The sequence below is a fragment of the Drosophila ananassae genome, chromosome 3L (genome assembly GCF_017639315.1).
Source record: "Drosophila ananassae strain 14024-0371.13 chromosome 3L, ASM1763931v2, whole genome shotgun sequence".
Classification (NCBI taxonomy): domain Eukaryota; kingdom Metazoa; phylum Arthropoda; class Insecta; order Diptera; family Drosophilidae; genus Drosophila; species Drosophila ananassae.
Genome location: NC_057929.1, coordinates 7,564,059 through 7,591,553, shown reverse-complemented (window position 1 = coordinate 7,591,553; position 27,495 = coordinate 7,564,059). Strand labels below are relative to the sequence as shown.

At 43.3% G+C, this 27,495-nt stretch overlaps 11 protein-coding genes across 12 annotated transcripts; 7 read left to right on the top strand and 4 right to left on the bottom strand.

Annotated features, from left to right (window-relative positions):
- Positions 1–276: 276 nt before the first annotated feature.
- On the top strand, positions 277–4,258 carry LOC6494749. The gene is made up of 3 exons (XM_001959705.4): positions 277–600; positions 2,912–3,217; positions 3,276–4,258. Exons 1-3 carry the CDS (start codon positions 546–548, stop codon positions 3,638–3,640), a joined length of 726 nt encoding a protein of 241 aa, XP_001959741.1. The 5' UTR covers positions 277–545; the 3' UTR covers positions 3,641–4,258.
- Positions 4,259–4,396: 138 nt separating this feature from the next.
- LOC6502530 (ventrally expressed gene D protein) lies at positions 4,397–5,015 on the top strand. The gene is made up of 2 exons (XM_001959704.4): positions 4,397–4,654; positions 4,713–5,015. The coding sequence occupies exon 2, from the start codon at positions 4,713–4,715 to the stop codon at positions 4,956–4,958; it is 246 nt and encodes an 81-aa protein (XP_001959740.1). The 5' UTR covers positions 4,397–4,654; the 3' UTR covers positions 4,959–5,015.
- A 188-nt stretch (positions 5,016–5,203) lies between these two features.
- LOC6495865 (KH domain-containing, RNA-binding, signal transduction-associated protein 2) lies at positions 5,204–7,654 on the bottom strand. The gene is made up of 6 exons (XM_001959703.4): positions 7,414–7,654; positions 7,246–7,367; positions 6,829–7,193; positions 6,685–6,774; positions 6,458–6,543; positions 5,204–6,120 (listed from the first exon to the last, which is right to left on the bottom strand). The coding sequence occupies exons 1-6, from the start codon at positions 7,565–7,567 to the stop codon at positions 5,987–5,989; spliced, it is 951 nt and encodes a 316-aa protein (XP_001959739.1). The 5' UTR covers positions 7,568–7,654; the 3' UTR covers positions 5,204–5,986.
- Positions 7,655–7,850: 196 nt separating this feature from the next.
- Positions 7,851–8,511, top strand: LOC6494750 (DNA polymerase epsilon subunit 4). Its single transcript, XM_001959702.4, has 2 exons — positions 7,851–8,094; positions 8,154–8,511. Exons 1-2 carry the CDS (start codon positions 7,908–7,910, stop codon positions 8,441–8,443), a joined length of 477 nt encoding a protein of 158 aa, XP_001959738.1. The 5' UTR covers positions 7,851–7,907; the 3' UTR covers positions 8,444–8,511.
- Positions 8,505–11,699, bottom strand: LOC6495864 (KH domain-containing, RNA-binding, signal transduction-associated protein 2). Of its 2 annotated transcripts, none has more exons than XM_014908034.3 (5): positions 11,283–11,699; positions 10,712–11,216; positions 10,553–10,654; positions 10,317–10,501; positions 8,505–9,523 (listed from the first exon to the last, which is right to left on the bottom strand). In XM_014908034.3, the coding sequence occupies exons 1-5, from the start codon at positions 11,536–11,538 to the stop codon at positions 9,378–9,380; spliced, it is 1,194 nt and encodes a 397-aa protein (XP_014763520.1). In that variant the 5' UTR covers positions 11,539–11,699; the 3' UTR covers positions 8,505–9,377. The 2 variants fall into 2 exon arrangements, with proteins under 2 accessions (XP_014763520.1, XP_001959737.1); XM_001959701.4 differs by having other exon boundaries at positions 10,317–10,498.
- Positions 11,700–12,290: 591 nt separating this feature from the next.
- On the top strand, positions 12,291–15,127 carry LOC6494751 (KH domain-containing, RNA-binding, signal transduction-associated protein 3). The gene is made up of 4 exons (XM_001959700.4): positions 12,291–12,757; positions 12,828–13,413; positions 13,470–13,570; positions 13,637–15,127. The coding sequence occupies exons 1-4, from the start codon at positions 12,517–12,519 to the stop codon at positions 13,879–13,881; spliced, it is 1,173 nt and encodes a 390-aa protein (XP_001959736.1). The 5' UTR covers positions 12,291–12,516; the 3' UTR covers positions 13,882–15,127.
- Positions 15,128–15,560: 433 nt separating this feature from the next.
- On the bottom strand, positions 15,561–16,851 carry LOC6495863 (28S ribosomal protein S29, mitochondrial). The gene has a single exon (XM_001959699.4). The coding sequence runs from the start codon at positions 16,787–16,789 to the stop codon at positions 15,617–15,619; it is 1,173 nt and encodes a 390-aa protein (XP_001959735.2). The 5' UTR covers positions 16,790–16,851; the 3' UTR covers positions 15,561–15,616.
- Positions 16,852–16,892: 41 nt separating this feature from the next.
- LOC6494753 (DNA repair protein RAD50) lies at positions 16,893–21,306 on the top strand. The gene is made up of 7 exons (XM_001959698.4): positions 16,893–17,057; positions 17,113–17,680; positions 17,738–17,951; positions 18,009–19,187; positions 19,242–19,665; positions 19,718–19,887; positions 19,947–21,306. The coding sequence occupies exons 1-7, from the start codon at positions 16,989–16,991 to the stop codon at positions 21,247–21,249; spliced, it is 3,927 nt and encodes a 1,308-aa protein (XP_001959734.1). The 5' UTR covers positions 16,893–16,988; the 3' UTR covers positions 21,250–21,306.
- Positions 21,307–21,367: 61 nt separating this feature from the next.
- Positions 21,368–21,971, top strand: LOC26514177. Its single transcript, XM_014908500.3, has 3 exons — positions 21,368–21,555; positions 21,608–21,783; positions 21,858–21,971. The coding sequence occupies exons 1-3, from the start codon at positions 21,400–21,402 to the stop codon at positions 21,898–21,900; spliced, it is 375 nt and encodes a 124-aa protein (XP_014763986.1). The 5' UTR covers positions 21,368–21,399; the 3' UTR covers positions 21,901–21,971.
- On the bottom strand, positions 21,567–22,841 carry LOC6495862 (probable palmitoyltransferase ZDHHC24). Its single transcript, XM_001959697.4, has 2 exons — positions 22,501–22,841; positions 21,567–22,439 (listed from the first exon to the last, which is right to left on the bottom strand). The coding sequence occupies exons 1-2, from the start codon at positions 22,730–22,732 to the stop codon at positions 21,829–21,831; spliced, it is 843 nt and encodes a 280-aa protein (XP_001959733.1). The 5' UTR covers positions 22,733–22,841; the 3' UTR covers positions 21,567–21,828.
- A 3-nt stretch (positions 22,842–22,844) lies between these two features.
- On the top strand, positions 22,845–25,602 carry LOC6494754 (pickpocket protein 28). The gene is made up of 7 exons (XM_001959696.4): positions 22,845–23,517; positions 23,569–23,769; positions 23,820–24,101; positions 24,158–24,273; positions 24,333–24,421; positions 24,472–25,057; positions 25,121–25,602. The coding sequence occupies exons 1-7, from the start codon at positions 23,366–23,368 to the stop codon at positions 25,417–25,419; spliced, it is 1,725 nt and encodes a 574-aa protein (XP_001959732.1). The 5' UTR covers positions 22,845–23,365; the 3' UTR covers positions 25,420–25,602.
- Positions 25,603–27,495: the final 1,893 nt, after the last annotated feature.

Sequence of the window (27,495 nt, the reverse complement as noted above, 5' to 3'; positions counted from 1 at the left end):
TTAACTTTTAGTTTTTGTTTTTTTTTATCATTTTTTATACAACATCTTAAGTTTTAATTGAAACACTAAACTATGGTCTGTTATTTCACCAGGCGTATACGTAATATCTTTAAAAAGCTTTGATTTCCAAAGTCCTGAATCCCCTTACTATACTCTAATTATTAAATACTTCAATAAAAAGACCCAAAAACCTATCTTATATCCTAATATCCTCCTTAAGGAAGCTATACTGTACCGAATATCCCTCTGTCGGCATTCGCAATCGCACTTCTTATTTTCTGCTGACAGTCCTCGACGAACAACAGAATCGAAAACGACTGCCCACGCAAAGCCAAGACAAAGCCTCGAAAAATAACCGAACCGAACCCAAGTGACAAAACAAAAAGTTCAGTGTCTCGGCAGCCGTTTATCCTCCAAGTTTGGTTAAAAACGCGAACGGGTTCTCGTAGTTGCACCATCCGTATAGAAAATAAAAACGCGAAAAGGACTGTGAGGAGTGGCATTTGCATTTGCATACATATTTTAATCATAAATAATCGCTTAAAATGAGGCATCTCTGGCTGCTGCTACTTATCGCCTGCGGATCCATCCACTTTCCAGGTAAAAATCCAGGTTCAACATACTCCTCACATCTTTTGCCGCTCCAATGGAGACTCACTAACACACACACACTCATATCGAAACAACAAATTAATTTAGTTTCAATTAATAATATCTTTATGTGAAGCTGATTTGTGATTGGTAACATATGCGGGTCCTATAAAAAAGATAAGGTCTGAAGAAGGGCTTAATTCCCACATATTTATTGTATATCAAGCACAAAGAAATACTTGAAAATTTCTTGTTTGTTTGCTTCTCCTCAGTACCCACTCATGGCAGCTAATTTGCATAATCTCGAGATTATAATCCTGGACGGAAAGTCTCGTGTGCAGCTAGTGCAGTGCTGCTACTGTGCCCCAAAGCCTGTCTATGTGTGTGTGCTTAAGTAATCGATGCATTACACTTACCCCATTTTCCATCCGCTGACCCAATACGAAAAAATAAAACAGAGAACCCTGAAAATATAGTATCATGTGCACTGGCGATTGCCTCATCTATCATATTAATATCAAACAGAAACAGAAAAGTGCTTGTGTATTCACCGGAGGTTGCATTTTCGCCATGTCCAAGTTGAAGTCCACACCACATCCATATCGATAGCCACATGGAGCCCGATTCCAACTCCATAAAACCATTGTCTGTCACCCAAAACCATCAAAGCAAAAGTGCCTCAAAGGGTCGCCACTTTTATGGCAAAGTTTTCCTAAAACGCTCGCCGGGAATTATTAGATTGCAAAGGGGAGAAGAGCTACATAGTGGTCGGGAAGTATTGTCTGCAAGAACGTGTCTCATTCAGTGAATTGACGACAATTTGGGAACCACTTGTAAGCAGGGCTTGTCATTCCCAACGCAACATGAAGGCCATACACTGAGAGAAATTATAGACATACTAATATTTAAACGGGAGAGATTTAAATTAAGTTAGAGATCTAGTGAACCTTCTCAAGGATGAAGTCCCTTTAATCACTAAATATTATAAGCTATTTCGTATAACTTTTTCAGGATTTTTTCCCAAGTCTACAAGAATTGTTCGTTGGCTACAAATAGAGAAATTAGTGGAACAGTAAATGAAGGGAAAATATGGGATGGAGAAAAGGAGGAATGAGCACATTGTTAAAAATATCAACATGATTAAAGTGGCTCTTGAATAATTAAGCAACTGGGAGCGTGTTCGGGTTCGGTTCCGGGGAGCTGTATGGTAGATGAGCTGTCAAAAAATGGGAGGGAATATGGCGAGGTAATTGCCGCATCATGGGTACATTTTGGGTTATTTATGCGGCTTATCGATATTAATTATACTCTCCATATCTGAGAAGAACAACACCAGCGTGGGAGGATGAGTGACAATAATGTCTTCTCTTCAAAGGGCAGGCTTTAGCTTTCTACAAACAAATCATTTGCTTTTTGACCTAGAAAAGATAAGGAATGACAATTATTCTTTATATTTCCAGTTTTATTTTGAATTTTAAACATTAAAAGCATAATTTGAGTAAAGAACTTCAAGGACTTTCTCTTTAATAAAAATAATATTGCCTACTTTTGGGATGCGATGGTCATAAGACCCCCAACCGTCAGCCTGTCGTCAGACACCCCACGACATATACTTTTTATGATAGTTATTATGATCTTAAAGATTAAATCATCCCCAAATATTCCCAATGACCCAAATACCATTTTCTTGGCAAACACAAGGCGGAAACTACGCCAAGGCTAAGAAAGGTGTCCCAACTTGTCTGCCTTTTCCCTTTTTGCCTAACGAGAGTGTAAACAAAACTAATAACTTTGGCACACACTGTCACCCACACCCACACTCGCACACACACTTAGCGACACACATACATACATACATATACAATAAATATAAAGCAAGGAAAATTGGCAATTTTCACAGCCATTAAGCAATGCGCTAAACGTGCAAATGACGCAACCAAAGCGAGGTACACACATCCTTGTGCCAAATATCCAGATCCAGATATCACATATATCTGCAGAAAGATATGTGTGTATGCATATGCTGAGTGTTCCCGAAAAGAATTCCATATCGTGACCTGACCTCCAACAGGAGCTGTAGCCATCACATCACATAACATTCGCCCGGCTGCTCCAGAATGGGCGTTGACACGCTCCCAGGGAACAAAACGGGCCCGTAAAAAGGGGCTTGGCAGCATATTTCGTATTCCGTTAATGGTTTTATGTTGCCAGCGAGCTGGCCTTTGGGGCTTAGGCATCGAAACTATCGCCAGACACGGAAATCTGGCACGGCACCTTCTCGAGTGCTTTTCAATGCATACCTAATTACCATTTATTCCAGGTGTGCTGACCTTGCCGGAGGCGCACCCAGCCAAATCTTCGGCGGCAGCTGGAGGCGGAAATGGAGGTGGCGCTGGAGGAGGAGCCGGAGGTGGTGGTGGGGCCACTGCCCAAACTAGTGGAGAACCAGGATCAGAGCTGGGGGATTATGATGAGGAGGAGCCGCAGAAGGCGCCCGGAAATCTGGCCAAGTCCACACCAAGTCCCAAGCTGCCGGCTCCCTTCTTCAACCAGAAGGCAGTGGACGTGTATGTGCCTGACAATGCCACCAGGGTCAAGCTGGAGTGTCCTGTCAAAAACTATGATGGTAAGTTAAAAGGATATAAGCTTAGCTTTCTGATTCTGAAATATATTTCTTTTAAAAGCCGAACGGCATGTGATCCTCTGGTACAAGGACGCAAACCAACTCAGCAATGGGGAGAAGTTGATGAACAACATCTACTCTCTGGATAATCAATTCTCCTTGTCCGTTCCATTGAATTCCACCACCACCAGTGCCACCGAGCTGAGGTTCTCGTGCAGCGTGATGCCTCAGAATGTGCGACAGCAGGTGACCATCCGTTTTGGCCCGGAGCCAAGCACCCCGGCTCCGGCCGTAGATCCGTCTCCGGACGCCACACCACCACCCGCCCATGATTCAGCAACCGATTTCCGCCGAGACATTGGCCTTTGGCCGGCGGCTACTTTGCTCTTGGCCGCCATCCAAGTGGCCGGCCAGGCACTCTACTGAAGCTGGCCTGGCCAAGTTCAAGAGCTCCTTAAAAAAATTGCACCACCGGCATTGAAGCCAACCGAGTTACGAGTTTGGAGATGCGCACCGCAACAGATGAGCTTGACATTTCCGGATGAATCCAAGGATTAGCGATTGCTTGGCGAATTGAGTTAGATGTTGCTTTGTTATTGTAATATAGGACGATGATCTTGTGGGGAAGAAAGCCTCCTAGAGCTATAGATTTGATTTAAACTTCCGATTTCCTGCTTCCTCTACTTCCAATCCAAGCTATATAAGTAATAGATTCCTTTGACGGTGCAACTTGATTTTCTTGTTAAAAAATTACTAAAACGCAGAGTTTTCCTTAGGAATATAAACATGAATATATATGCTACATATAGGATCGAATTAGCCTAGAGTATTTGCTTTAAACGTGCGCTTAATGAACAGAAACTTTAGTGAATAATTGATTTTAACTTAGCGGAACAAAATGCGATAAACAAGTGGCCTAATGAATCAGTGTAACGAGAATACTACGGTATACTATATGTATGATCAGATTATCTGTACATCGAAACAATCGAGTGTATGTTATTTTGTCGGATGTAAACTGAAATAAACTATAGCTGCTATAGACCCAGCTGAATCCATTCAATGCTCACTGGTACGAATCGAGGTAAGCCAGCCACCCCTAAATATGCTGGCGTTCGGCCAGGATTCCGTCGTGTACTTTTCATTCAAGTGTGTGTGTGTGTGTGTGAGAGGGAGGTGGAGGGGAAAACACAGCGCCCGACAGGGACAACAAAGCGCTGTGTTCGTTATCCTGCAGCTGCAACGCGGAGGAGTTGGAGGAATTCCGCAATGTGCGTAGGGTATGCCAGCCATATGGTGGTTCCTTCGTCGGGGTGGTGGTATTACTTACGGTGGTGGCACAAGCCACCATAAGTTTAGTTTCCTGTTTTCAGTCTTCAACTGCATAGCGTCCAGGACACACTTCTAGTCAGAGGAACAAATCACAGCTGGATTGCAAAGGTGAGTGCTGTAAGATGTGACAGCCAGGAGACTTTCTAAGGAAAGCCTTATACTTTAGATGATTCCCCAAACTGAGAACTCAGACTCCATTGAGGAGACTCTGCTGGAAGAATGCCAGTTCTTCGAGGATTGCGGAGAAAGCTCATGTAATCGGGCGGAAACAGCCATGGAGGTCTATCACAGAATCCTGCAACGCCTAAGCACCCATCCACAAGATTACTCCGCAAAGACGAATGAAAGCGATTTGATGAAACAAATCTGGATTGCCAGTTTCACGGGAGGCCCCATACAATATCGTTGCTAGTTATATAGGTTCCAATTCTTGTTTTGTGATAAATGAATAAAATTATTTAAAGGAAAACCTACAAAGTCCAATTAATTCAATGATAACTCCCTAAAGAAAATAAAAACTTTACAAACAGTACATTTTAATTTGATGTCTTTATTTGAATTTCAGATAAATGGATTATTAATTATTAAAAAACTTAAATTACTTACCCATGAAATAGTTAAAAGATAAAATATGATTTTTTTTTTTTAATAAATATATATGTGTGAAGTTAAGTTACTTAGCAACTTTAATAGTTTATTCATAGTTTCTTTTGGTTTTATAAATTCATAATTGTTTATTAATCTTATTTGTAAACTGCTTTTAATATCTTTGATGACCAAAAGGATTTTTGATCTTTCATTTTATTTTGCCTTTCAATGAACAATGTGATTAATAGATTTTGTTATCATTTTTTACTACTTCACTTGAAGGAGACATATATCCTGATTCTACGACTAATGACATGTGTATAAATGTGTTCATATATATTGATTGTGAAGGGGAGGTTCGGTTTATTTAATTATAATTGGCTCTGCTCGGATAGTAGTTATTAAGGTTATTCATTTGATTTCTCTTCTTTCAGTTTTTCTTTTCTTTTTTTAACCTTTTTTTTGTTGTATCATAGAGTTAAAAAATGATGAAATCATAATTTTAACAGTAAATATAATATATATTAAGCTTATGATCAACTGGCATTGTCCAAACGCCAAACGATTGAACAGTTTTATTTATTCATAAATTAAGGTTAAATTTATGTTTTTGAGATTTTATAGCGCACATACGCATTTTTATTTTTCAATTATTAGTTATTTATTCATAGCTTCACTTTGAATTCAGCTCCTTCCTGCCACACCAAGAAGTCATTGTGATTATAAATTGTTCATATTGTTCTCCTCTCACAAGTTTTATAAACATAAACATCGTCCTTAATTTCAATTTATAGCGGCGTGTGGAAGAAATCAACACGAGCTCCGATCGAAGCAGTTGAATGCAGAGTTCTATTATTTATATTTTTTGAGTATGGAATACGGATTGGGCTTATAGGACTTGATGGGCGGTTCGCGCATACGTTTCATGTCAGTCGGATACGGACGTTTATAAGCCGCAGCGCTTGTTGGTATTATTGATGGACGTGCTATAAAATTCATTGATTTTCATTATTACTTTAAACTGGTTATGTGTATAATTAAGAATGGTTTAGATCATTAAATATACAAATGGTTATTATTTAAAATTATTCATTCCAAAGTATTATATTATTGCATGAAGATTTTTTGGTTTTTTCTTTTGTTTTTGTTTCATTCACTGGTTCTACAATACTGTCTACCCCCAAAAGGAAGCCCATCAAAAGTGCAACCCGCAAAATGTAAAAGGTGAACTGGAGGCTGCAGGCGGATCCAATCTAACGGATCCCAGCATTAATTCTCTAAGGATGAAAAGATCGGAAAGAATGCGTGCAAGGGACCACTTACGTTTACTATACTCGTAGCCCGTGGGCGGGCGTTTTGGGGGCAAACGGTGCTCGTATTCGTAAACCACCTCCTCGGCATCTTCGACTCTACAAACGACAAGACTATTAGTAACAATAACAACGCACGTTGGCAATAAGGCATAAGGGCGGTAATGATCTGGTCCGACTAACGATTCATCCTGGTTTGGGCGGTAAATGGTACAAAATTATACTTTACAACTAACTTACTCAGGCGGATTTTCCGCAGCTCGCTTGATGAGACTTATGTACTTCGGAGCTCCATTGCTGCTGCTGCCGAACTTCTTATCAAAGACAGACCTGCCAGCAAAACATAATGAGGTAATCCTCGTGTAAAACGTGGCTCAGACGTACCTGTAGGCCTCCAGGTTGGGCCCATGTATGCTCTTGGCCGACTCCGGATCCATTTCCATTAGTTCGCGTAGCTGCTCGTGGGATACCTCGTCGTTTTTGTCTGGAATCAAATACTTACGGATCTCGGCCAGGGCATATGCGATGCGGGCATAGCACTCTGCCGGTGTGGCCACCGTACTAACCTCCAGAAAGAGGTCCTTTTGCAAGTGGGCATAGCGGGGATCCCCGGAACTGCGGAGCGATTCCTCCTTATTCCGATCGCGTATAGAGCTGCGACCTTTGATGGCTATCTTGCACTGGGTCTCCTCCTGCAGGCGTCGCAACGAGTTTCCCTTGGGTCCCAATATCTTTCCCGTAAAGTTGAACTGCAAAAAGGACTTTAAAATGGCGGCCAAAAGGTGGGATTGGAGGACTCACCTTAGGGTACTGCTTGACTGGCACAAATACCTTCTGGGTAATCTTCATCGGCTTCTGCTTGTAGACGTCGGCGTAGAATTCCTTGCCGGGAATGCGGCCAGTACAGTAAACACGGTCCACGGCTGCAAATACAAATTAGGTTGGGGAAGAACATGGCATTGATTTTACCTTCATCAATTAGTAGAGCGCACAGTGGAAACTTGGACGACAAACGCTGACGCTCCTCGTCCAAATCGGCCAGGAATTTTTGGGCCACCTCATTTAAGCGTGGCTGATGGTCATGGGTTGCTGGTTTCTCAGCAAATTCGGGCGCTGCTTCCATAATAATTTATTATTTTTACTCAAAATGCGACTTGCTATGAAAAACTGTATCTATAATAGTGCTGGGAGCCTGTCGATAGTTGCCTTGATCATACTCTAGTTTATATTCGTGGGTAAAATACTTTATTACTGAATTAAAATATATAGTCAAAAATGCTGTGATTATTTCATAGATTTTTCTAGGGATTTTTAAGCTATATATGTTTAAAAAGACAAGTTTTTTAAAAGAGGACTTTAAAAGCCGTGAACTAGTTCATGTTCGTCAAGTTATCGATATTTTTGGCGGCTTTGAGCTGTCCATCTCTAAGGCAATTTATTTGTATTTTTGCAAAGTATAAACAATGGCCAGCGAGGACCTATTTCCGCAGGAATTATCCGAAGAACAGGACCTGGAGCAAGAACAGGCTATGGAAACAGAGCCTGTAGATTCCGAGCCAACAGAAGAACCCCCAGAAGAGCTTGACGCTGAAGAAACAGAGAAGGATCCCCCATCTGAAAATGGAACCGAAAACACAGCCGAAAAGCCTGGTTAGTAAGAAGTATTAATATAATTCGTTCTATTAATTAATTAATATATGTGATTGAAGCAACCAATGGTGTAAAGCCAACTGATCACGAAAGCGACTCCAAAATCACGCAACTTCCTTTGGCCCGCATACGAAACATCATGAAACTGGACCCCGATCTGCATCTGGCCAACAGCGAGGCTGTGTTCACATTGACCAAGGCCGTGGAGCTTTTTATTGCCTCTCTGGCGAGGGAGTCCTATACGTACACCGCACAATCCAAGAAGAAAACCATCCAAAAGAGAGACGTGGACATGGCCATATCCGCCGTCGACAGCCTGATGTTCCTAGATGGAGCCATGAACTTCTAAGCACTCCCTGTGATTATCCCATATAACCAAGACCCGTCATCCCTTAAATTAAAAACATGTATCGTTTATATATTTTATTTTATTATTTGGATAATGTAGCGGCAAACACATTCGGTTCTATTCAGCCTAGTAGGTAGATGTTAAAATTAGAAGTAAGGTATAAAACAATCGTCGGTTCACAAGGTCTAAAACAAATTAAAAGTAAAATCATAATCATAATCATAAACGCAACGTTGAACGTTTCACAATACTCAGAAATCTCGTGGGGAATTGTATCGAAGCCGGCATTTAGTTAATTTTGTTTAACTGCTGTTGATTGTGTTTGGTTGTTAATAATTCAGTCCACAAGCGGTACTTACTTTTCGTCGTTGGGTGGTATATATATGTAATTTATTGAATATTTTTTATTGTTGGTTTTATCACCATAATCTTATGAGACAATATTTTCAAAGCTTAGTCTAACATTACGCATTGATTAATTGGTTTTTGGGGGGATTTTGTTTTGTGTTTAGTTCTCATTTGTATTCGCATTAACTAGAATTAAATTTGTTGCAGTTTGATTTAGATTTAGAATTAGATTTTTGTGTACAATCATTTTTTGTTTTTCTTTTTTTTTTTTTGCTTTTTTCGAGGATAAAATTTGTTGCATTGATGATTTCTTTATATAACACAATTCGAACATTGGAACAATTGCAATAAAAATTGGGGTTATCATTCGATTTTAGTTTTATATAGTATATATATTTAATAGGTGTGCATAGTTGGATTTTGTTGACTTTAAATATTAACGATAGTTTTTTTTTTGTTTTTGGAATATATATATATATTTTTATTCTTTATGCTTAATTTTTTGTTTTTGTTGTTTGTTGTTGTTGTTGGGGGATTGTGGTTGTTGGTGTTGTTGTGGTTTCATGGATATTGGTAAATCGATGGGTTAACGTATTTTCGGATATGGAGCCGAGCGATAACGCACGCTTTCACGAGATCGGGATCCTGTTTCGTAGTGTGCAGATGAATGTGATCCCGAGCCCGAGGTTGTTGGTCGATACGACGATGATGAGCGACCGTTGCTTGGTTTTGCTATTTTGGAAAAAATTTTATTTTTTGGTTTTAGATTTTCAGGTGTTCTTGTCTCTGTGGTGCATTTTTGTTTTTTTTTTTTTTGTTTTTTTTTTTATTGTTTTGCTTAATATATGTACATTTAAAAAAAAAAAAGAAAATAAATTGTTTAACCGGTTTTGAATGCACTACACCCTAAATAAAGTTTCCTACATGTTTCTTTTCCGAGTAATTTAAAAAAAAAAGATGCCACAAGTGCTTTATAAATTTGGATTAAAATCAATTTTTATCACAGTTACGATTTTGTACATTTAAGATATGTTTTTTTTGAGTACTTTGAACGCTCTCTTAAATGATAGTTGATTTTTTTCTACATTTTCTACATTTAAATTCAAACTAATTTGGTTTTGTTGGTTTGATTTTTTCATTCAGTTGGCTCTTGATTTTGTGAGTATGTTAGTAGTCGTCCAATTCATGAAGATGATTTTATTGTCGGTACGGTTTAGTTGATCGCGCCTCTGTTCAGGCATAGTGCATTTAAAATCTCGTTAAAATAGGATGGCTTTCCGTTTATAAGAATTTTTTGTACACGGTTTTTATGGCGATTGTTTAAAATATATATATATTTTTTGCATTTTGAATATTTTTCTCAGCTGGAAATTTTTTTTGTTTTGCATTTTTTGTTTTTTTGGTTGTATTTTTTTTTTTACGCGATATAAGTTTAGTTTGTATATTTTGATTTTCTTTTATTTTCTTTTTAAATTCCTGGTGGAGGGAGAAAGATTAATTTGTTCTATAATGCTATACATCTTACCTGAATATGCTGCTGCATAGGAAGACGAGGACGAGTGTGGATGATACTCACGCCGGTAGTCACGCTCGTAGGAGCTGCTCTCGTACTGCGCGTGGTGGCTGGAGTGCTTCGAGCTCGGTGGCGGTGGTGTCGCATACCGATCGTACTCTCCATGATGGTCATACAGCTCGTGGTCCCGTGATCTGCTAGGGTCGACATGTATTCTGGTTCAAGTCAATTGAATTTATGCAACCAACCTGTGTGTTTTTACGATTCCGTAGTTAGGATCGTCCATCACATAGCGGGCCTTCTCCAGAATCGAATACACCTTAGGTTTGGACGACGCGGGAGGAGGTGTACTACAAAACCAAATAGTCTTCAATTAATAGATCTTTTTCATCAAAAATTCAACTAACCGAGAACTGTAAGCACCATGTTCTCCATAGGACTTTGAATAGTGGTGAGACTTTTTGTAGAGGCGCTCCTTGCCGTCCATCTCGCGCAGCTGCTCCAAACGGATATCGTCATTCGCATCGGGAATCATAAACTTCCTGATCTCGCCCAGCGCGTAACTGATCCTGTGATAGGCTTCCGCCGGCGGGGCCACTGTAGATATCTCCACATGAAGGTCCCGACTGAGGTGGGCGTACTTGGGGTTGCCAGCGCTACGCAGCTCCTCTTCCTTTCCGTGGTCTCGCATCGAGTTCCGGCCCATAACCACCATTTTGCACATTGTCTCTTCCTGCAGCTGCCGTAGCGTATTTCCTTTGGGTCCAAGGATTTTGCCAACGAAATTGAATTTGGGGTACTCCTTGATGGGGAAGAGCACCTTCTGGGCGACACGGATGGGCTTCTCACTGTAGACGTTGGCATATATTTCCGGCTTGGGAATGCGGCCACTAACCAAGATCTTTTCGACCTCTGTTATTACCAGTTCAAAATCGATTAGATCCGCTTCTTGTTACGTGTCCATAGTTGTTTACTCACCGTCATCCAACAACCTCTTGGTGATTATGTGCTTCTTCTCAAGTGTCTTCTTCTCCAGCAGGCACTCCTGCAGGTAGGCGTTAGTTTTCTCGTTCAGCTGGGGCGTGTCTCTGAGAGTGGTGTGGCTGGTGCTGTGGCCTCCGCCGTCCGCCTCCGGAGTCTCCTGAGCACCGGTCGTCGCTGGCTCCTCGTCGCGTCGCTTTCGCTTGTAGTCGGCGGCATCCTCATTGTAGTCCCTGTCGTAGTCGCGGGGCATCCCGGATCTGTGTTCTTTTCGGTGATAGAAATTGGCAAATTCCCACTATGCGGAAGAAAGATTCTACTTTTGCTGAAAAGTAGTAGGCTGAAAAAATATGTATGTGGTACGAAAGCGATAAATTGTTTTGCGTTATCGTTGGATTGTTAGCGATGATACGGCTGTTGGAAAATAGCCAAATATATCGAAAAATTTAACTACATTTATGGAATAGGAAACATATTAAAAAAAATGCACTTTACAATGTTTTTTTACATGAAAAGGTAATTATAATAAATTAAAGAATTAATTTGAAACTTTTTGTACTTTTATGTGATTTTCGAACATTTCCAAAATGCAGCTGGGCGCTCATCTCTATGTGAATCATATCGTTTATAGGAAAGTTGAAAAAGCGATTAAAAATATTAAAAAATCAGCTTACGAAGCTCATTTTTGTCAACTCTCCAACATTTTGGAAGATTCCGCACCAAATGTCATATAAACAGAAAAATTTTTAGAAAATAAAATTAAATTATGCTAGTTAATAAATTTAAAGACACAGCTGTAAGGTTTAATGCTTCAATGTTATTAATTATAAACTAATATGGAATAATAGTAACTTAAGCCTAAAAAGAATAAATAAATGAAATTCAGTGTAAAATATTAAAGAGTGACCAATTTGAAAATAATAATTTCGAAACAGAAACTTGCGATATTTTGGCCTAAAAATATATCTCTACGATAACATATATATTTTCTTTTGAAACTTAATCGATATATTGATATATTTCCGACATCCCTAATACACACTTGGACAGGGAGAGAAAAATTAGGGCCACTGGGAAGGCTGAAGTCGCACACTTGCTTGGCTAGCTAATCGAATAGACTACAACGCGCCGCCGACGACCTCCCGCAGATCACCGCAATCAGAAAGCACGCGACACGACCCATCCTCGTCCACACCAGCAGCAATTGATCGAGTGTCAAGAAGCAGGACAAATGGCGGAAAACGGAATGCGTGTGCCAGGGTCAGCCGCGACGGCGGCATCTTCCGCCGGAGCTGTGACCACCAGCAGCACCGGCACTAGCAATGGGGAGCACGAAAACGAACACAACGCCAGTGCCGACAGCGAGAAGGCCCAGCCGGCGCCGGCGATCCAGAAGTACATGCAGGACCTGATGACGGAGCGGTCCCGCATGGAGAATCATTTTCCGTTGGCGGTGAAGCTAATCGATGAGGGTAAATCGTTTCGATAGGGTTTCTCTCCCAGTTTGACTATAATTTTGTCTTTTTCCTCATTTGCGAACAGCTCTGGAGCGAGTGCAACTGAACGGACGGATTCCCACTAGAGACCAGTACGCCGATGTCTACCAGCAGCGCACTATCAAGTTGTCTCAGAAGGTGCACGTGCCTATCAAGGATAAGAAGTTCAACTATGTGGGAAAACTATTGGGCCCCAAGGGCAACTCGCTGCGGCGTTTGCAGGAGGAGACGCAGTGCAAGATCGTCATACTCGGCCGCTTCTCGATGAAGGACCGAGCTCGCGAAGAGGAGCTGCGCAACTCTGCGGACGCTAAATACGCCCACCTGAATCTTCCGCTGCATGTCGAGGTTTCCACCATTGCCCCGCCTGCCGAGGCGTATGCCCGCGTGGCCTACGCCCTGGCCGAAATCCGTCGCTACCTCACGCCGGATAAGCACGACGACATCCGCCAGGAACAGTACCGGGAGCTCATGGAGGACCCGGAGGCGGCCAAGAAGCTGACGCTGCGTCAGTTGCAGCAGCAGTCGAATGCTGCGGCCACCGGAGCTGTTGGTGGTGGCGGTAACGGAGCAGCTGCTGGTTCGGGGGGTAATAATGGCAATGGTAACCAGCGCTCGGGCGGCAACTACAGGTGGGTGATGTGGTGCATTCTGTAGCCACCATTGATTACGACTTGTTCCATTTTAGACAAAAGTTTCCGCAGCAATCGCACTATCATCACAACGACGAGACTGTCTACTATCGCTCACACAATAACGCCTACCACCAGCCAAAACCTTTTGTGCCAGGTGAGTTGATTCACTCCGACCCTGCGCCAGCGGCCCTTAGACAATATTCGTGTTATTCCCTCACAGCCGCCCAGCGGGGCAATGCCATGCACACCACCTTGCCGCCACAGGCAATTGTGCGAGCCTCACCACCGGGCATGGTTGTCAGCGCAGCCAGTTTCAATGGCCGGAATGCCGGGCTCGGCAACGCCGGCGGCGGCGGGATCATGGCTAACAGCATCGTTGCCGCCACTGGAGGTGGGATTGGCGGCACTGTACCACCCAATATGCGCTACCGTCCCGCTGGCCCATACCAGTACGTCAAGAAATAATACGGACGGGAGGTTACACCGCCCGCTGCCGTTCGCTGTTTGTTCAACTATTCCTCACCATCATTAATGTCGTCCCATCCGGAAGGATTCACCTCCATGCGTCATGCCCATGCCCATGTCCATGCCCATCCAAACACCCGCAGTCAAACTCATATTCACATCCAAACCCAAACACACACATACACACTTCTCCAAAGGTAGATGTAGTAATTATGAGAACATTGGAAACTTGTCATGCATTGAGTTCATCAGGATTTCGGCGGAGTGGAAACCAAAACGAAACGAATGAGTAAATGTATGTTTAAGAAAACTAGCCTAAGTAGACGAATGCTCCTAACATCAAGAACACGACCCAACCATCCAGAAATTTGAAGAGAAAAACGAAAAAAATATGAGAACACACCCACCCTCACACAAGCACACCTGCTAGAACTCCTTGAGGATTGGATTCGGAATCAGGATCAGAAGAGCCTGCGATGTAGAAACTTTGGAATCGGTGTGTTGGGCTCTGCGAGCATTTGGAAATTATTGAAAAGAATTGATGAGAAGAAGACGATGAGTACGGACCGAATCGAATGGATGTATTCAGGGATGATCCTAATCGAGCCAGATGTCCTTGTTTTGTTTTTCGTATATTATTACCATTATTATTTTATTATTGACACACACGATGATTTCATCAACTTCTAATTTATATCGATGAATATATATATCTCTTTAATGTATACATTAATACGTAACCTCCCAGCCAGCGCTTAATCCTTAACTTCTTGCTTTCGCCAAACCTGCGCTTAAGTTATTCTACTTTTGTTTAATGCATTTTAAATTACGTTTACGAATTGAAGAGGAGGCTTTATATATTTTTTTTTATTTGTTACCGTGCCAGGACAAAGAAACCAACTAAAAATTCACATAATATTATATATGCAAAGGATATAAAAGCTATATGATTTGTAACACTTACATAGAACACAACAAGCCCACACCGAATCACGTATATATATATATCGAAGCATCAGAATATTCACGTAAAACTTAAACCAAAACCACATTAGAAACGCAAATGAGAATCTGCAGTCATATGTATGTCTATGCCAGGATTATTTGATGGACATGGCAGCCACCACATCCGATAGGAGAGAATTAAGCAAACACATGCATACATAATTGTTATTGTTGTTGAAAGCAACTAAAATTGTAATAGAAATTATGCAAATATACTTACGAATATGACGACAAATGTTAATTGCAGCTTAGTTATTATTTTGTATCAACCAGTCACCCAGCCAGCCAACCTCCCTTTCATATAAACCCCTAAAAACCCACCCACACTGGAAACGAGACCTAAGATATAGTCATATACATATGTATAGAGGATCAGATCAGAGGACTTTGAGTTACATTTTGTTGAAGATGCTTCTGAAGCCACTCTCTCCATAATTTGTCTTGATTGAAAAAATTAAAATATGCATACAGACACACATATATATATGAAAATACGAAATTATATATTTTACAGTGCATTATTATATATTGCTGATTATCGTTAAATAAATTTCCAATTTGAACTCGCCATGTTGAATAAATATAGAACCGAAACATGATTGGAATTAAAATGAACGAACTTTGCTTTCTATTGCTTCACCATCTTCTGTCCCCCAATAAAACAGAGTCATCCGTTGTGTTTAACAAATCATTTAATTTTATAGTTTAACAAATACAGGACGATCCCCACCTACAAGGCTCTGACCAGTTGCATCAGGGCGTAGGGATTCTTGTTGCTCATAAACTTCAGCTGCTCCTCAAAGCCCTGCGGCGTCTTGTTGATCCAGTGGCGATCCAGGTAGTAGCTTATGTAGCTGTGGAACTCCTTATCGCTGTAGTTCTCCACATGGATCGGCACGAAGGGGTCCAAGTGCTCAAATCCCTCTGTGCCCAACAAGTAACGTGGCATGTAGGAGTCCATGTGGCCCTCGGTCATAGCGATCTTGTCAACGGAAAGAATGCACACACCGTTCGTCCAGTCATAGCGGGTGATGTTCAGGAAGGGGTGGGTGAGGGTGATCTTGTCGGGCGTCACCCGCTGCTTGTTGTCGGAGAAAATGCGAGTAACTGGGTGGAAGAAGGCATTGTAACCGTCAATGGCCACCATCACCTTGCACTTTCCGGCGGTGGAGAGCAGCTTCAGTTCAGAAATGAGCGCCGCCGTGGTCTCCGAAGCGTACTTGATGCGGGCTATTCCGTGCTCCACCAGCTCGAGCAGGGTGGAACCTGCCGGGGTACTTTCTCGTTTGCTCCACACATACTCCTTGCTGGTCTTCAGTTCGAGGCGCTGCAGGAGCTTGCTGTTCTGGCCCTTAAAGTGCACCAGCCAAGCTGCCGCGTCAAAGGGCAGGTCGATCATGCCCTCCTGGCCCGCAGCATTGGAAGCCTCCTTTGGACGCTTCATCCAGTTCGGCGCCCATGGCACGTGCACCAGCAGGAAATCGTTCAGAGCACCATAGTGCAGTACGTGGGCCATGGTCAGGGTCTTACCCGTACCATTTTCCCCGTACAGCAAGTATCGCACCACCGGCTTGGACAGATCCGCCTTCTTAATATATTCGAGGACCTCCAGGGCAGGATTCCTCACCATTAGACAAGCCTCTGTGAAGGTTTTGATCTGTTGTTCGTACTGCTTGGGCAGTCCGCCTCCGGCAAAGATTTGCTTTTTTTGTTCCGCCGGAATCGTGTAGAATTTAGCCACCTGGAGCGCCGAGTGCTCGCCGGGATTGGTCACCGCAGTCCGGAACTCACTGATGGCGGCTCCCTCCGCGGGCGCAGCGGCTGCTGCTGCATTCGTAGACATTGACATCTGCAGCACATGTCGCTGGAGCTGCACGGCAAGACGATTCCGTATCATTTTCATTCAAAAACGTTAAATAAGAGCTGCAAGCGTACCGGATTAGAGACGGGAATAGATCGATAACGCCATCGATTGGTCGAAATAGAATGTGTTATCGATAAAAGAATGGATTCCAGGCCATATCCAATCAGCCCGGCAAAATTGCGTCTCTTGCGAAATTGCATTTTGTCTTTAATAATTGGGATTGCTATTTATTATCAGCATGTCATCGATTGAAAAGTTGTCTATACAAGGAGTGCGTAGTTTCGGCTCCAATGCCGAGGATATGCAGGTTAGATCTTCTATTTAAAGGAACTGTAAAACCCTGACGACTTCCCGTTTCGTAGAGCATTACTTTTTCTTCGCCTGTAACTTTGATTCTGGGAGAAAATGGATGCGGAAAGACAACCATTATAGAATGCCTCAAATACGCACTAACTGGAGAATCTCCGCCTGGTAGTGAAAAGGGAAAAAACTTCGTCCACGACCCAAAAATCTTTGGGAACAACGAGTCCCTGGCCCAAATCAAAATGAAGGTGCGGGACAAACGAGGCGCTGAGGTATCCATCTGCAGGACAATGAAAGTGACCAGACAACGCGGCCTGATGACTTTCAAAACGATGGACTCCACTCTCAACTTCCTGACCGACGGTGGTCAGCCGAAGCGCGACCAGGATTCCCTAAGCGGTCGCGTGAACGACATCGACCAAGCCATCTCAGACTTCATGGGCGTCTCAAAGGCGATTATCAACAACGTCTTGTTTTGCCATCAAGAGGATTCCAGTTGGCCCCTGGATGAGCCCAAGAAGTTGAAGGAGAAGTTCGATGCCATCTTCGGCATTTCGGAGTACGATAAGGCTCTGGACAAAATCATAAAGATGCGCAAAGAGGCCACAGAAGACCTAAGGTTGATGGGTAAGCACGACTCAAGTTTAAAAGACCTTCCTAACGAATGATTTCTTTGTTCTGTAGAGGCCAATATAAAGCATGTGGAGTATCTGAAGAAGGAGATGGAGGCAAAAACTCTGTCTCTGCAGAAGGCCCAGGAAAAGTGCAACTCCGTCAAGAGCCAGTGCAACGACTGCGAGGAGGAAATGAAGCCCATTGAGGCGCGTTTAACGGAAATTCGTAACATCGAATCAGAGGTTGGAAAATATCAAGCCCAAAAAGTGGAAATGGACACCAAGTAAGTGTTATTGCATGATTTTTTGTTGTTTTTTTTTTCACTTTTATGGCTCGACAGGCATAAAAACTGCAAGGAGCAGATAGCCACTATTTCAAGAAAGATTAAGACACTCTTCGAGGGATCTTTGGTTGAGCTGGAGATGGAAATTGTAAACTTCGACCAGCGTATGTCCGAGATGCAACGCCAGTGCACGGAAGCCGAGGAGGAGCTTTCGCAGCTAAAGAAGTCCAGTGGAATTGTGAAGGATAGGCTTGCCACGCACGATAAAAAACAGGTTCTGGCCAAGCAACAACATCAGAGTGAACAGGCATGCAAAGCCCAGCTGCTGAGGCGTGTGAAGGAGTTCTGCCGAGAGCTGCAGATTCCCATTGAGGAGAATTCGATAGGGCAGCCCGAGAAACTGGAGGAAGTGTTGCAGGACATCGAGGCTGTGATCATGAGCAAGCACTGCGAGATAGCAGAGATTGGTGATCAGAACGACAAGGCCGACCAAAAGAGACAGGCCAAGATCGACGAACTGCGCATCGACTTGACCAAGTCGGAGCAAAGCGTTGCAGCGCAGGAGAAACAGCGCGAACAGAGTAAACGCGAAAGCGAGACTCTCGAGGTAGACATCCAGAGGATCGAGGCCTCCATGCACGAGTTGAAGCAGCTGGAAAAGAAAATAGCTGATGCCAACGAGCTGTACGAAAACACCACCAAGAACTATGACCAGCAAGCCATGCGCGATGTTATCGCTGCCAAGAAGTCGTTCATTGCCGAAAAACAGGCTGAGTTTAAAAAATTAGATGAGCAGCTTACTTTCCTTGGCTCCATGGCCAAGTTGGTTGCCGAAATCGGTCTGAAGCAAAAGGAATTAGAGAAGAAAACCCAGGAAGTGCATCGTGTGCGAAGCCGACACTCTGATAACTTTGGAAAATTCTTCAAGGAAAAGATTTCCGGCAACTATCGCCGGTCGATGCAGGGGGCCTACGACAAGTTGAATAGAGAGATCAAGGACCTGAATGAAAAGGCCAATGCCCAAAAGTTCAAGGAGCAGTCATACGAGATTAAACGCAAAAATCTCATCGGGGATATTGGGCGCATGGAGAAGGAACTGAAGGAGAGCGAGGAGCTGATATTCCAAAAGTGTCGCTCCACTCCTTATGACGAGTTACTGGACCGAAGCAAAGTTGCCATTACGAAGTTGCAGTTCGATCATGGCGCGCTCAAATCCGCCGAGGCTTTATACAAGAAGTAATTTCATAAAACCATTGTTTCAAAAATAGTAAAAAAGTTTTCTTTTTCTAGGTACATACAGAAAATTGAGGAAGAACCATGCTGCCCCTTGTGCCACCACAACATGTCCGGGGATGAGGCCTGCGATCTGACCACAGAGCTGACCGACGAGATTCAAAAGTTGCCCGAGAACATAATCAGGGCCGAGAAAGCCCTAAAAACTGAGACTCTAAAATATGAGAACTTGCTTCAGCTTAAACCGAACATTATAAAGGTTAAGGACTTAAAGGAAGCCTTGCCTAAAAAGAAGGAGGAGCTTAAACAAGTGGAGGAGCTGCTGGGCGAGACCGTTAGTGAATATGAGACTATATTGGCGCTGATTGGCGAACCTACCCACAACATGGAGTTGGCTAATTCCATGATGGGCGATATGACTTTGCTCGACGAAGCTTTAAAGGAATCAGCGCGCCTGGAGAAGGATCTGGAGCTCCAGAAAGTAGGTTATTTTCCCATTTTGGATGAGTTGCTAAATAATAGTCTGTTCTTAGGCCAAGTTACCTCCATCCTACGATTCAAGTGTTTCAATGGATGCTTTGCAAGCGGAGAAGAGTCAGGTATCTAAGGACTTGGAAGCAGAACGTAAGGATCTGGAAACCCACCAGACCACCTTCCAACAGCACCTGGACGCTTTAAACCGTGTTCGTGAAATCAAAAATGGGTAAAGCTTTAAAGGGTTTTTTTCTCATTTGAAAAACTAATATCCAAACTTTTCTTCAGACTAAAGGACAGACAAATAAAGCTGCAAGAGGGCTTGCAAAGCCTTCCTCAGTTGAAGGAAAGATATGAGAAGCTTACCACTTTCCTCACAACAGTAACCACTGAAATAAACGAATTAAGGTCAAAAATTCAACCTCTCAAGCAGGACCTAAGGGCTGCCATCAGTGAAAAGGAGCGACTAAAGGAGAGTGAACGCACCAAGTTGGCCCAATTGAATTCGAAGTATAATTCGTACAAAAGTACAGATCAGGACATACAAAGATTGAACAATGAAGCCCAGAACTACGCGAAGCTAGACTTAAAAAGTGAAATCAGCAAATTGGAAGAGGTTATCAAGGCCTCCAATGAGCAAATAAGGAAATTGGAGCTGCAAATAGATTCCAAGACTGGGCAAGTGGAGTCCATTAAGACGGAGTGTCGCAACCAGCAGAACGTGGAGCGAGACTTGAAGGATAATCGCGAGCTGAAGCAACTGCAGGAGAAGGAATCCAAGCTAAGCGAAAGCTGTGTGGCACTCTCTAAGCAACTGGGCAACTTGGACTTCCGCAGCGTCACCAAAGAGAAGTTGGAACTAACAAAGCGCCGGGATGCGTCCACGGTGAGAAAGGGAGAGCTGCTGGGTCAGCTGGGCGAGATCAACTGTCAGGTGAAAAGGCTGGAGCAGGAAATAGACGAGCCAAAACTAAAGGAGTCGTTCAAAAACTTCCAAAAGGCTAACTATGAGCTGGTAGTGATGCGCCGCTGCATCGACGACTTGGGCCAGTATCGGATGGCCCTGGAGTGGGCCCTCATTCAGTTTCACGCGGAGAAAATGGAGAACATCAATCGTCTGATCCGCGAGTACTGGCGCATGATATATCGGGGCAATGACATCGACTACATCCAGGTGAAGACCGACGACATCAGTGCGAATGCAAATGCCGATCGACGCAAGACCTACAACTACCGAGTAGTTCAGTCGAAGAACAACACGGAGATTGAGATGCGGGGTCGCTGCAGTGCTGGTCAGCGCGTCCTCGCATCTCTGATCATTCGCATGGCATTGGCCGAGACCTTCAGCAGTAATTGTGGAGTGCTTGCCTTGGATGAGCCCACCACTAACTTGGATCGTATTAACATCACCTCGCTGTGCGATGCCCTGAACTGCATTGTGGAGGAACGGCAAAGCCAGTCGAACTTCATGCTCATCATCATCACCCACGACGAGAATTTCATTTCGTCGCTGGGCAAGATAAACAGCTACCATCGCGTGTTCCGGAATGATGAGTGCAAGTCGGTTATTCGCAAGGTACAGGTTGGCTGAATGTTCGGTCCATCAAAGAAACTATTACAATTAAATGTATAAAGTTTGTTATCAATATTTTTGCTCGGAACATGTTCATTCAATTAGAGGAACAGGTAATTTCCCCTCCATGATGGGGCTAGCAGTGGTGCTTGGAGTCACTCTTCCGTCATGTTCCAAAAGTGGCTATTCGTAGTTCTTGCTCCCCAGGCAGTCCTACTCCATTCCATACAGTTTGGAGTAATGCACAACACTGCGGTGCCTATTTTCGAAGCAGAAGTATACTCCAATAGGTCTGGGGATGTGGATGTGGTTTTCAAACAAAAGGTTTCTGAATGTCAACATTTAAAATGGTTTTTATTAAGTATTTATAATGCAGGGTGATTTTATCTTCTATATTAACCTGATTTTGATCATGGACGAGAGCCAAGTAGAGTGGAATGGTGGTGCCTCCATTGTCAATGGCGGAATTGGATGCAACTTTACGACCCTGAGGTTGCTAAACATCCAACCGAAGGTGTCAAGAGTGTCAGTACTTATTTATGGGATACCCAGGTAGGTGATGTCCTTGGGCTACTCCAAAATATTCTCTAATTTAAATCAGTCTTTCTCCTGCTCATCGATGGTAGGTTTCCAGTGGTATCCATCATCCGGCAGGTCGCTGCGTATTAGCGGCGATATCCACGCCAAGTGCATGCGGTTGCCAAATACGCTTCTAAGGTTTTGGCGGACTCCTCGATCGTATCTGTGTTTGCTCGCCAAAGTGCGATCTGCGGAAACTCCTCCTCGCAAAATGATGGGCACATGGTAGGCCAAAAGAAGAACGCCATACAAGAAGGCTAGGATGTTCAAGCCGTAGAAGATCAGGTACATGTTGCTCCAGAAGTTCCCCGTGAAAAGAAGGAACAGTGGGTTGAGCAGTTTGAATAGTGTGAACCAGTGGCAGTAGATGTGGGCCTGGAACACCCACAGGTAAATAGAGTTGTACACCAGGGCGTACACGGATCCCACAAAGAGGTAGAAGATGAATCCCATGAAGAAGCGATGGTTTCGGTGACCGATGCAGCAGCCGGTGTATATGCAATGATGGTCTCTCTTCAGGACGCAAACCCCACAGATCTTGCAATGCCAAGACCTGGGCGGGGCCAATTTCTGGCAGATGTCGCACTCTCGCCAATCCGAATGATCCTCTGGTGGTTCTATCTTCTTGACTGTAATAGTAGATGTATCTTTTAGATTGTAAGATCCATTACATCTGCACTCTACACTCACCATCACAACTCGTATCGATCATCATGCAGGCAATCATGTTGCTCTTGATATTGAAGACGAGGAACATGGCCATCAAAAAGTGCAGGGTGTGGAAGAAACTACCTGGATCGTGGAAATTGGGAAGCACCACCACAATCTCGAACATGAAGACCACCGGCAGAAAGATGCCAATGAGAAGGAAGCACAAAATGTCCACCAGCCGGCGGGGCAGTGGATTTCTACGGATTCTCATGATCTGTACCTGTCCACCGCTCTATTTCACAGCAAAAAGTAAACAAATACAAGGCCGATCACCGGGTTGTCAGTGGGCTAAAGCTACTTTAATACCCCGACTCATGTTGTCACGTGTAGAGAGTAGCTTTTTTATCGAGCTTTTGCGGCAAAAAGCTACCCTCAGCCGCCACTGCCACCGCCACCGCCACCGAAAGTTCAAATTCAAGTTTCTTCAGTGCATTCCGTTAAGTGGCTTTAATTTAATATGATAAACTCCAAAGTTATAAATTAATTACAATTTGGTATCGGACGCGTGCAAGCGGAAAGCGCTGCCAATGCAGTTATCTTATCAATTAGGGTCACATGGCGTATGCTTGATGTCACGACACACACACACACACACAAACGTGCACATGTTGTATTTGTGTGCGTTTGTGTACATATATGCATGTACTCTTATTAATAAATGGCCGATGGCAAAGCTGGTATTGAGAATTTAATTAACTTGAAAGGACTTACTCCATCACAAATCACTGTAATTAAGGAAGAGCCTTAATTAACATGGCTCTTTAATAAGAGTGTCGACAGCTGAATGATTTCGATATCACGTACTTATAGTTGAAATGCAGCAGGATTAAGTAAACAATTGAAAATGGACCTGTCAGGGACAAACAGAGCTCAACGTCAAGGCTCCTCCTTGTTTCTGCTCAAGAGCTTCATCAGGAGTCTGAAGGACTTTCTAAACCAGACTGGTCTGCACGGCTTAAAGTTTGTGGGTGACTCTAATCTCAGCAGTTGGGAGAGGTAACCACGTAGTCCTTTATCCAAGTCCTGTTTCTAATCCCTTTCTTGTAGATCCTTTTTCTTTGGTTCCTTTGTGACTGCTTTTATAATCACCATTCACCTTATCTCGAATATCTACGTGAAATGGGACAGTACTCCCGTGATAATCGGTATAAGTCCGCAGGCCACCTCAATATTGAAAGTCCCCTTCCCGGCTATAACCATTTGTAACATGAACCAGGTGCAAAAGAGTCTGGTGGAGAAGTATAGAGAGTAAGTTTCTAAGTTCGGGCTAAAATTTGCAATAAAATACAACTATTTAGAGGGTCCTACGAGAGTGCTCTTTTAAAACTCCTATGCGACTCTGATAAATGGCAGTCCAGTGAGTTTGATGATGATCTGAGTCTCCTCAACATCGCTGGAAACACCTTGAGTATCTCCGACTTTGTATCGAACCACTCCCAGCCCTGCGAAAGGATGCTGCTCTACTGTAGGTTCAGTGCCGTTGTCCACAATTGCAGCCACATGTTCCAGCAGATGATGACAGACGAGGGCTTGTGTTGTGTCTTCAATTTTGAGCCTCCGGAATATCTCTACAAGCCCTAGTATGATTCATAGTCTTTAATATGTTAATAGCCCTTAACAATATTAATATTTCCAGTGCCAACAGTGGAAGAAATCTCACAAATGGTTTCGGTCTTCAAGGTGTGCAATGGGATCCAGAGTCTGGATATCCGGAGGAGCTTCCACCGAAATTCTATCCATCCACAGCAAGTGGTACCTTCTTTTTTATGAAGCATATTACAAAATGTGTTCTTAGATCTCTTAATTTTTAGGAACTGGCATTACCTTGGGCTTTACGGCCGTGCTTGATGCCCAGATAAGTGAATATTACTGCTCCTCTACCAATGGACCTGGTTTTAAGGTTAAATTCTTTGGCTTATAATTAGTCCAGTTGTAATAGAGTTCTTGTAGGTCTATTTCCACAATCCCATAGAGGTTCCCATGGTCAAAGAGGCCGGATTGATCACGGCTATTGGCTATGAGACCAACTACCGGATAGAAGTGGTTAGAGCCGAGGCTGTGGCAGCCATTCGATCGATATCCCGCGAGGGTCGGCAGTGTCTATTCAAAAACGAAAAGGACCTCATCTTCTACAGGATCTACACGCGTCTCAACTGCGAGAACGAGTGCATGTCCGCCTACCTGTACGAGTCTTGCTCCTGCATTCCCTTCGACTTTCCGAAGATATACAGCAATGCCTCCACCTGCACCATGCTGGACACTTTCTGTGTCCGGCGAGCCCAGCGCTCCACAAACCGTCCGCGGTGGGCCAAATGCCGGAGTCAGTGCCTGCCCACCTGTTTCGATCTGAATTACCTGGCCAGTGGCTTCACCTTTCCCCTGGCTATCAACGATTTCCTGCTTTCCAATCCCCTGGTGGAGAGTATCAACAAATCGTACTTGGGCGAGAATATTGCGGTCATTAATGTATACTTCCGGGAGTCTGTCTATTACGGTAACATGAAGAATGCCTACGTGGGACTGACGGAGTTCCTTTGTGAGTTTATGAGCGTGGCCACCCAAACTCCCGCCATTTTATAAAAAAAATGTATCATTCCAGCCAACATCGGGGGAGTAATGGGTCTCTTTATGGGCTTCAGTGTCATCTCGCTGGCGGAATTACTATACTTTCTAATTTTGAAGCCGCTCGTAGAACTTTTTGTGTGGAAAAGGACTGCCCATGTGGCCCCGGAGAGGAGTCTAAGGCAAAATCCTGGTATAGAGCAACCTGATGGCATCGATAACCAAAGTTTCTGGCATGTGAAAGAACTTTATCCCAAGGGTGCGGCATGGGAGCCGAACGGAAAGGGCAGAAAATTAAAAAGGAGCAGGAATATTATAAATTCCTTTGTTCAGTGAATTGTTCGTCTGGGAAAAAAGGATTGCGAACATTATTTATGTATTATCCTAGAAAGGAGAATGGCTGAATATGTTATGGATGCCACGTCATGCAAATCATTCCCTGTTCCTACAAGCGGAGCAAAAAACCCAGAATAATTGATACCGATAAACAATGAGTTAAAATTAAAAATACAATGTAGTATACCCTAAAAAAATAAAGAAATTCAAAAGTAAATATTTAATGTACCATAGAAATATGGAAAGGGCGAGCAATCACTATTAATAGTACGATTAAATTGTTAAAGAAAGTTGAACTTGTTACAGTTTCGACATTGAGGAACACATATGCGTATACGCATCCTTTAGCAACATCCTTTTAGAGGAACTTGTTCCTGCGTCACTTCAAGGAATTCTCACAGCTGGAACAGATGTGTCCGAGGTCCGAAGGTCGGTAATAGAATCCTCTAGCCCCTAATGCAATTAACAAAGTTTCCCGGTTATGGAGGCAGTCGGTGGACGGCGGACAGGGTTGGTGCTGGTGTAGCCTGCTTATTTATGCCACATACTCGTATTTTATGCCGATAAGAGCATTTTGGCCAAAATTACTTTTTGCCCGCCATGGCGGAAGAAGCTTAAACTGTTCCATATATACGAGTATGTAAATACACATCGTACATTGTATGAATTTCGGTAGTAAAACAAGAAAGGCTTTCGGCTCGCCTTTTTCAAGGGAGCAACTGCTGAAGATGGCACATTTCGCACAGCGTCGTCTCGCACTTGTGACGGAATTTCCTTTGCCCGGTACATGCTCCGGTTTCTCAGCGTTAATTGCTGACCTCAACCTGCACATAAAGCGACTAATTTTCGCACAGAACTCGCAAGTACTTGTCCTGCATTGCTTCATGAATTCTGCGGCATAGTTTTCCCTCGAAGCATCCTGCACTGAAAAGAACAACTGAACTCTAAGATGTCCTCAGACTTAAAAAAGGTTGTATGGCTTTCTTAAACCTTAAAACTCCAAATTAAAAATATTAAAGTGATGTGTTTGCCTTACAATTTCCCGGAGAATGAAAGTTTAGAGACTCTTTTTATTGTCGAAGTGCTTACACATCCTGTGCCCCCTACCTTTAACCCAGCTGGATAGAATTTCTTAAACAGCCCGAAGGCTGGCACAACAAAAAGGGATAAGGATACCGGAGGATACCAGTGGAAGATGATGCTGCTGCTGGTGCTTCCTAAGCAGCGGCAGGAGCGGCAAAAACGGAATGAAATGCATTCGCACAGTTGAAGACAATTTGCAAAATTGCATCGCTCTTGATGTTTTCACGTGCATTCCATCTGTTCTCCACTCTCGAGTTTTTATGGCCAAGTCAACAATGTGCTGCTGGTCGGAGACAGTCCGTTTCATGGCAATAGTAATTGACAAAATTCACAAACCAGAAACAAGAAATGAAAAATAGAAAAAGCAAAAAGGTAAAAAAGAAATAAAATAAAATTCCTTGGCCACTGTCATGCAATTGAATATGTTTATATCAAATGAAAGCTGTTTGCCTTCTGAACTCTGGTTTATCTATGTCAGCTTATGAGATTATCTTTTCCCCACATTTATTTGCTTACAAACGTCCGACAATTTTGAAATGCACTGTAGGGTGGCGCAGGGAGTGGATGGGTCGGACCTGGCCAGTTGGGGGTGTAGCTATATGGGGGGCTTGCGTGTTTTGGGTTTGCCATCTAAAACCGAGTACAAAAAGCTTTGCTCTCGACCATCTTTCAAGCGATAAGACAACTGGTGCAAATGATTACGACGTGTTCCCCGGCAATGTATATCTCGAGAAGATCCCTTCGAAGGAGGGTGGCGGGGATAACCTGGAGGACAAACCCTAGCTGGAGCTGGGATGCTTCGTAAATGTCAAGACCAGAACTAGATTCAATTCTTTATGGCCGTGTTAACGAGCCAATTCTGCCCCTCCGGTTGTGCAGCACAACTTTGGCACTGAATGAAAAATTATGCCATTAAAATGTTGAAACCGAACCACAAATAATCCTTAAAGCCAACTCTGGTTAGTTTTTGAGGCGAAAGTTGAGACTTGCGAA

What these genes read in the sequence shown, in the direction of transcription:
- LOC6494749 (XM_001959705.4), top strand. Translation starts at nt 546, where the DNA reads ATGAGGCATCTCTGGCTGCTGCTACTTATCGCCTGCGGATCCATCCAC. An exon ending in CGGATCCATCCACTTTCCAG is followed by an intron (nt 601 to 2,911) that starts GTAAAAATCCAG and finishes CATTTATTCCAG; the next exon opens with GTGTGCTGACCTTGCCGGAG. An exon ending in TCCTGTCAAAAACTATGATG is followed by an intron (nt 3,218 to 3,275) that starts GTAAGTTAAAAG and finishes TTCTTTTAAAAG; the next exon opens with CCGAACGGCATGTGATCCTC.
- LOC6502530 (XM_001959704.4), top strand. Translation starts at nt 4,713, where the DNA reads ATGATTCCCCAAACTGAGAACTCAGACTCCATTGAGGAGACTCTGCTG.
- LOC6495865 (XM_001959703.4), bottom strand. Translation starts at nt 7,567, where the DNA reads ATGGAAGCAGCGCCCGAATTTGCTGAGAAACCAGCAACCCATGACCAT. An exon ending in CGCTCTACTAATTGATGAAG is followed by an intron (nt 7,368 to 7,413) that starts GTAAAATCAATG and finishes TTGTATTTGCAG; the next exon opens with CCGTGGACCGTGTTTACTGT. An exon ending in CCCAACCTGGAGGCCTACAG is followed by an intron (nt 6,775 to 6,828) that starts GTACGTCTGAGC and finishes TTTTGCTGGCAG; the next exon opens with GTCTGTCTTTGATAAGAAGT.
- LOC6494750 (XM_001959702.4), top strand. Translation starts at nt 7,908, where the DNA reads ATGGCCAGCGAGGACCTATTTCCGCAGGAATTATCCGAAGAACAGGAC. An exon ending in AAACACAGCCGAAAAGCCTG is followed by an intron (nt 8,095 to 8,153) that starts GTTAGTAAGAAG and finishes ATGTGATTGAAG; the next exon opens with CAACCAATGGTGTAAAGCCA.
- LOC6495864 (XM_014908034.3), bottom strand. Translation starts at nt 11,538, where the DNA reads ATGCCCCGCGACTACGACAGGGACTACAATGAGGATGCCGCCGACTAC. An exon ending in CAAGAGGTTGTTGGATGACG is followed by an intron (nt 11,217 to 11,282) that starts GTGAGTAAACAA and finishes TGGTAATAACAG; the next exon opens with AGGTCGAAAAGATCTTGGTT. An exon ending in CTATGCAGCAGCATATTCAG is followed by an intron (nt 9,524 to 10,316) that starts GTAAGATGTATA and finishes TTTCCAAAATAG; the next exon opens with CAAAACCAAGCAACGGTCGC.
- LOC6494751 (XM_001959700.4), top strand. Translation starts at nt 12,517, where the DNA reads ATGGCGGAAAACGGAATGCGTGTGCCAGGGTCAGCCGCGACGGCGGCA. An exon ending in CGCTCGGGCGGCAACTACAG is followed by an intron (nt 13,414 to 13,469) that starts GTGGGTGATGTG and finishes GTTCCATTTTAG; the next exon opens with ACAAAAGTTTCCGCAGCAAT. An exon ending in GCCAAAACCTTTTGTGCCAG is followed by an intron (nt 13,571 to 13,636) that starts GTGAGTTGATTC and finishes ATTCCCTCACAG; the next exon opens with CCGCCCAGCGGGGCAATGCC.
- LOC6495863 (XM_001959699.4), bottom strand. Translation starts at nt 16,789, where the DNA reads ATGAAAATGATACGGAATCGTCTTGCCGTGCAGCTCCAGCGACATGTG.
- LOC6494753 (XM_001959698.4), top strand. Translation starts at nt 16,989, where the DNA reads ATGTCATCGATTGAAAAGTTGTCTATACAAGGAGTGCGTAGTTTCGGC. An exon ending in AGAAGACCTAAGGTTGATGG is followed by an intron (nt 17,681 to 17,737) that starts GTAAGCACGACT and finishes TTTGTTCTGTAG; the next exon opens with AGGCCAATATAAAGCATGTG. An exon ending in GTTCGTGAAATCAAAAATGG is followed by an intron (nt 19,888 to 19,946) that starts GTAAAGCTTTAA and finishes ACTTTTCTTCAG; the next exon opens with ACTAAAGGACAGACAAATAA.
- LOC26514177 (XM_014908500.3), top strand. Translation starts at nt 21,400, where the DNA reads ATGTTCCAAAAGTGGCTATTCGTAGTTCTTGCTCCCCAGGCAGTCCTA. An exon ending in ATGTGGTTTTCAAACAAAAG is followed by an intron (nt 21,556 to 21,607) that starts GTTTCTGAATGT and finishes TTTATAATGCAG; the next exon opens with GGTGATTTTATCTTCTATAT. An exon ending in CTTATTTATGGGATACCCAG is followed by an intron (nt 21,784 to 21,857) that starts GTAGGTGATGTC and finishes CATCGATGGTAG; the next exon opens with GTTTCCAGTGGTATCCATCA.
- LOC6495862 (XM_001959697.4), bottom strand. Translation starts at nt 22,732, where the DNA reads ATGAGAATCCGTAGAAATCCACTGCCCCGCCGGCTGGTGGACATTTTG. An exon ending in GATCGATACGAGTTGTGATG is followed by an intron (nt 22,440 to 22,500) that starts GTGAGTGTAGAG and finishes CTACTATTACAG; the next exon opens with TCAAGAAGATAGAACCACCA.
- LOC6494754 (XM_001959696.4), top strand. Translation starts at nt 23,366, where the DNA reads ATGGACCTGTCAGGGACAAACAGAGCTCAACGTCAAGGCTCCTCCTTG. An exon ending in AATCTCAGCAGTTGGGAGAG is followed by an intron (nt 23,518 to 23,568) that starts GTAACCACGTAG and finishes CCTTTCTTGTAG; the next exon opens with ATCCTTTTTCTTTGGTTCCT. An exon ending in CTGGTGGAGAAGTATAGAGA is followed by an intron (nt 23,770 to 23,819) that starts GTAAGTTTCTAA and finishes ACAACTATTTAG; the next exon opens with AGGGTCCTACGAGAGTGCTC.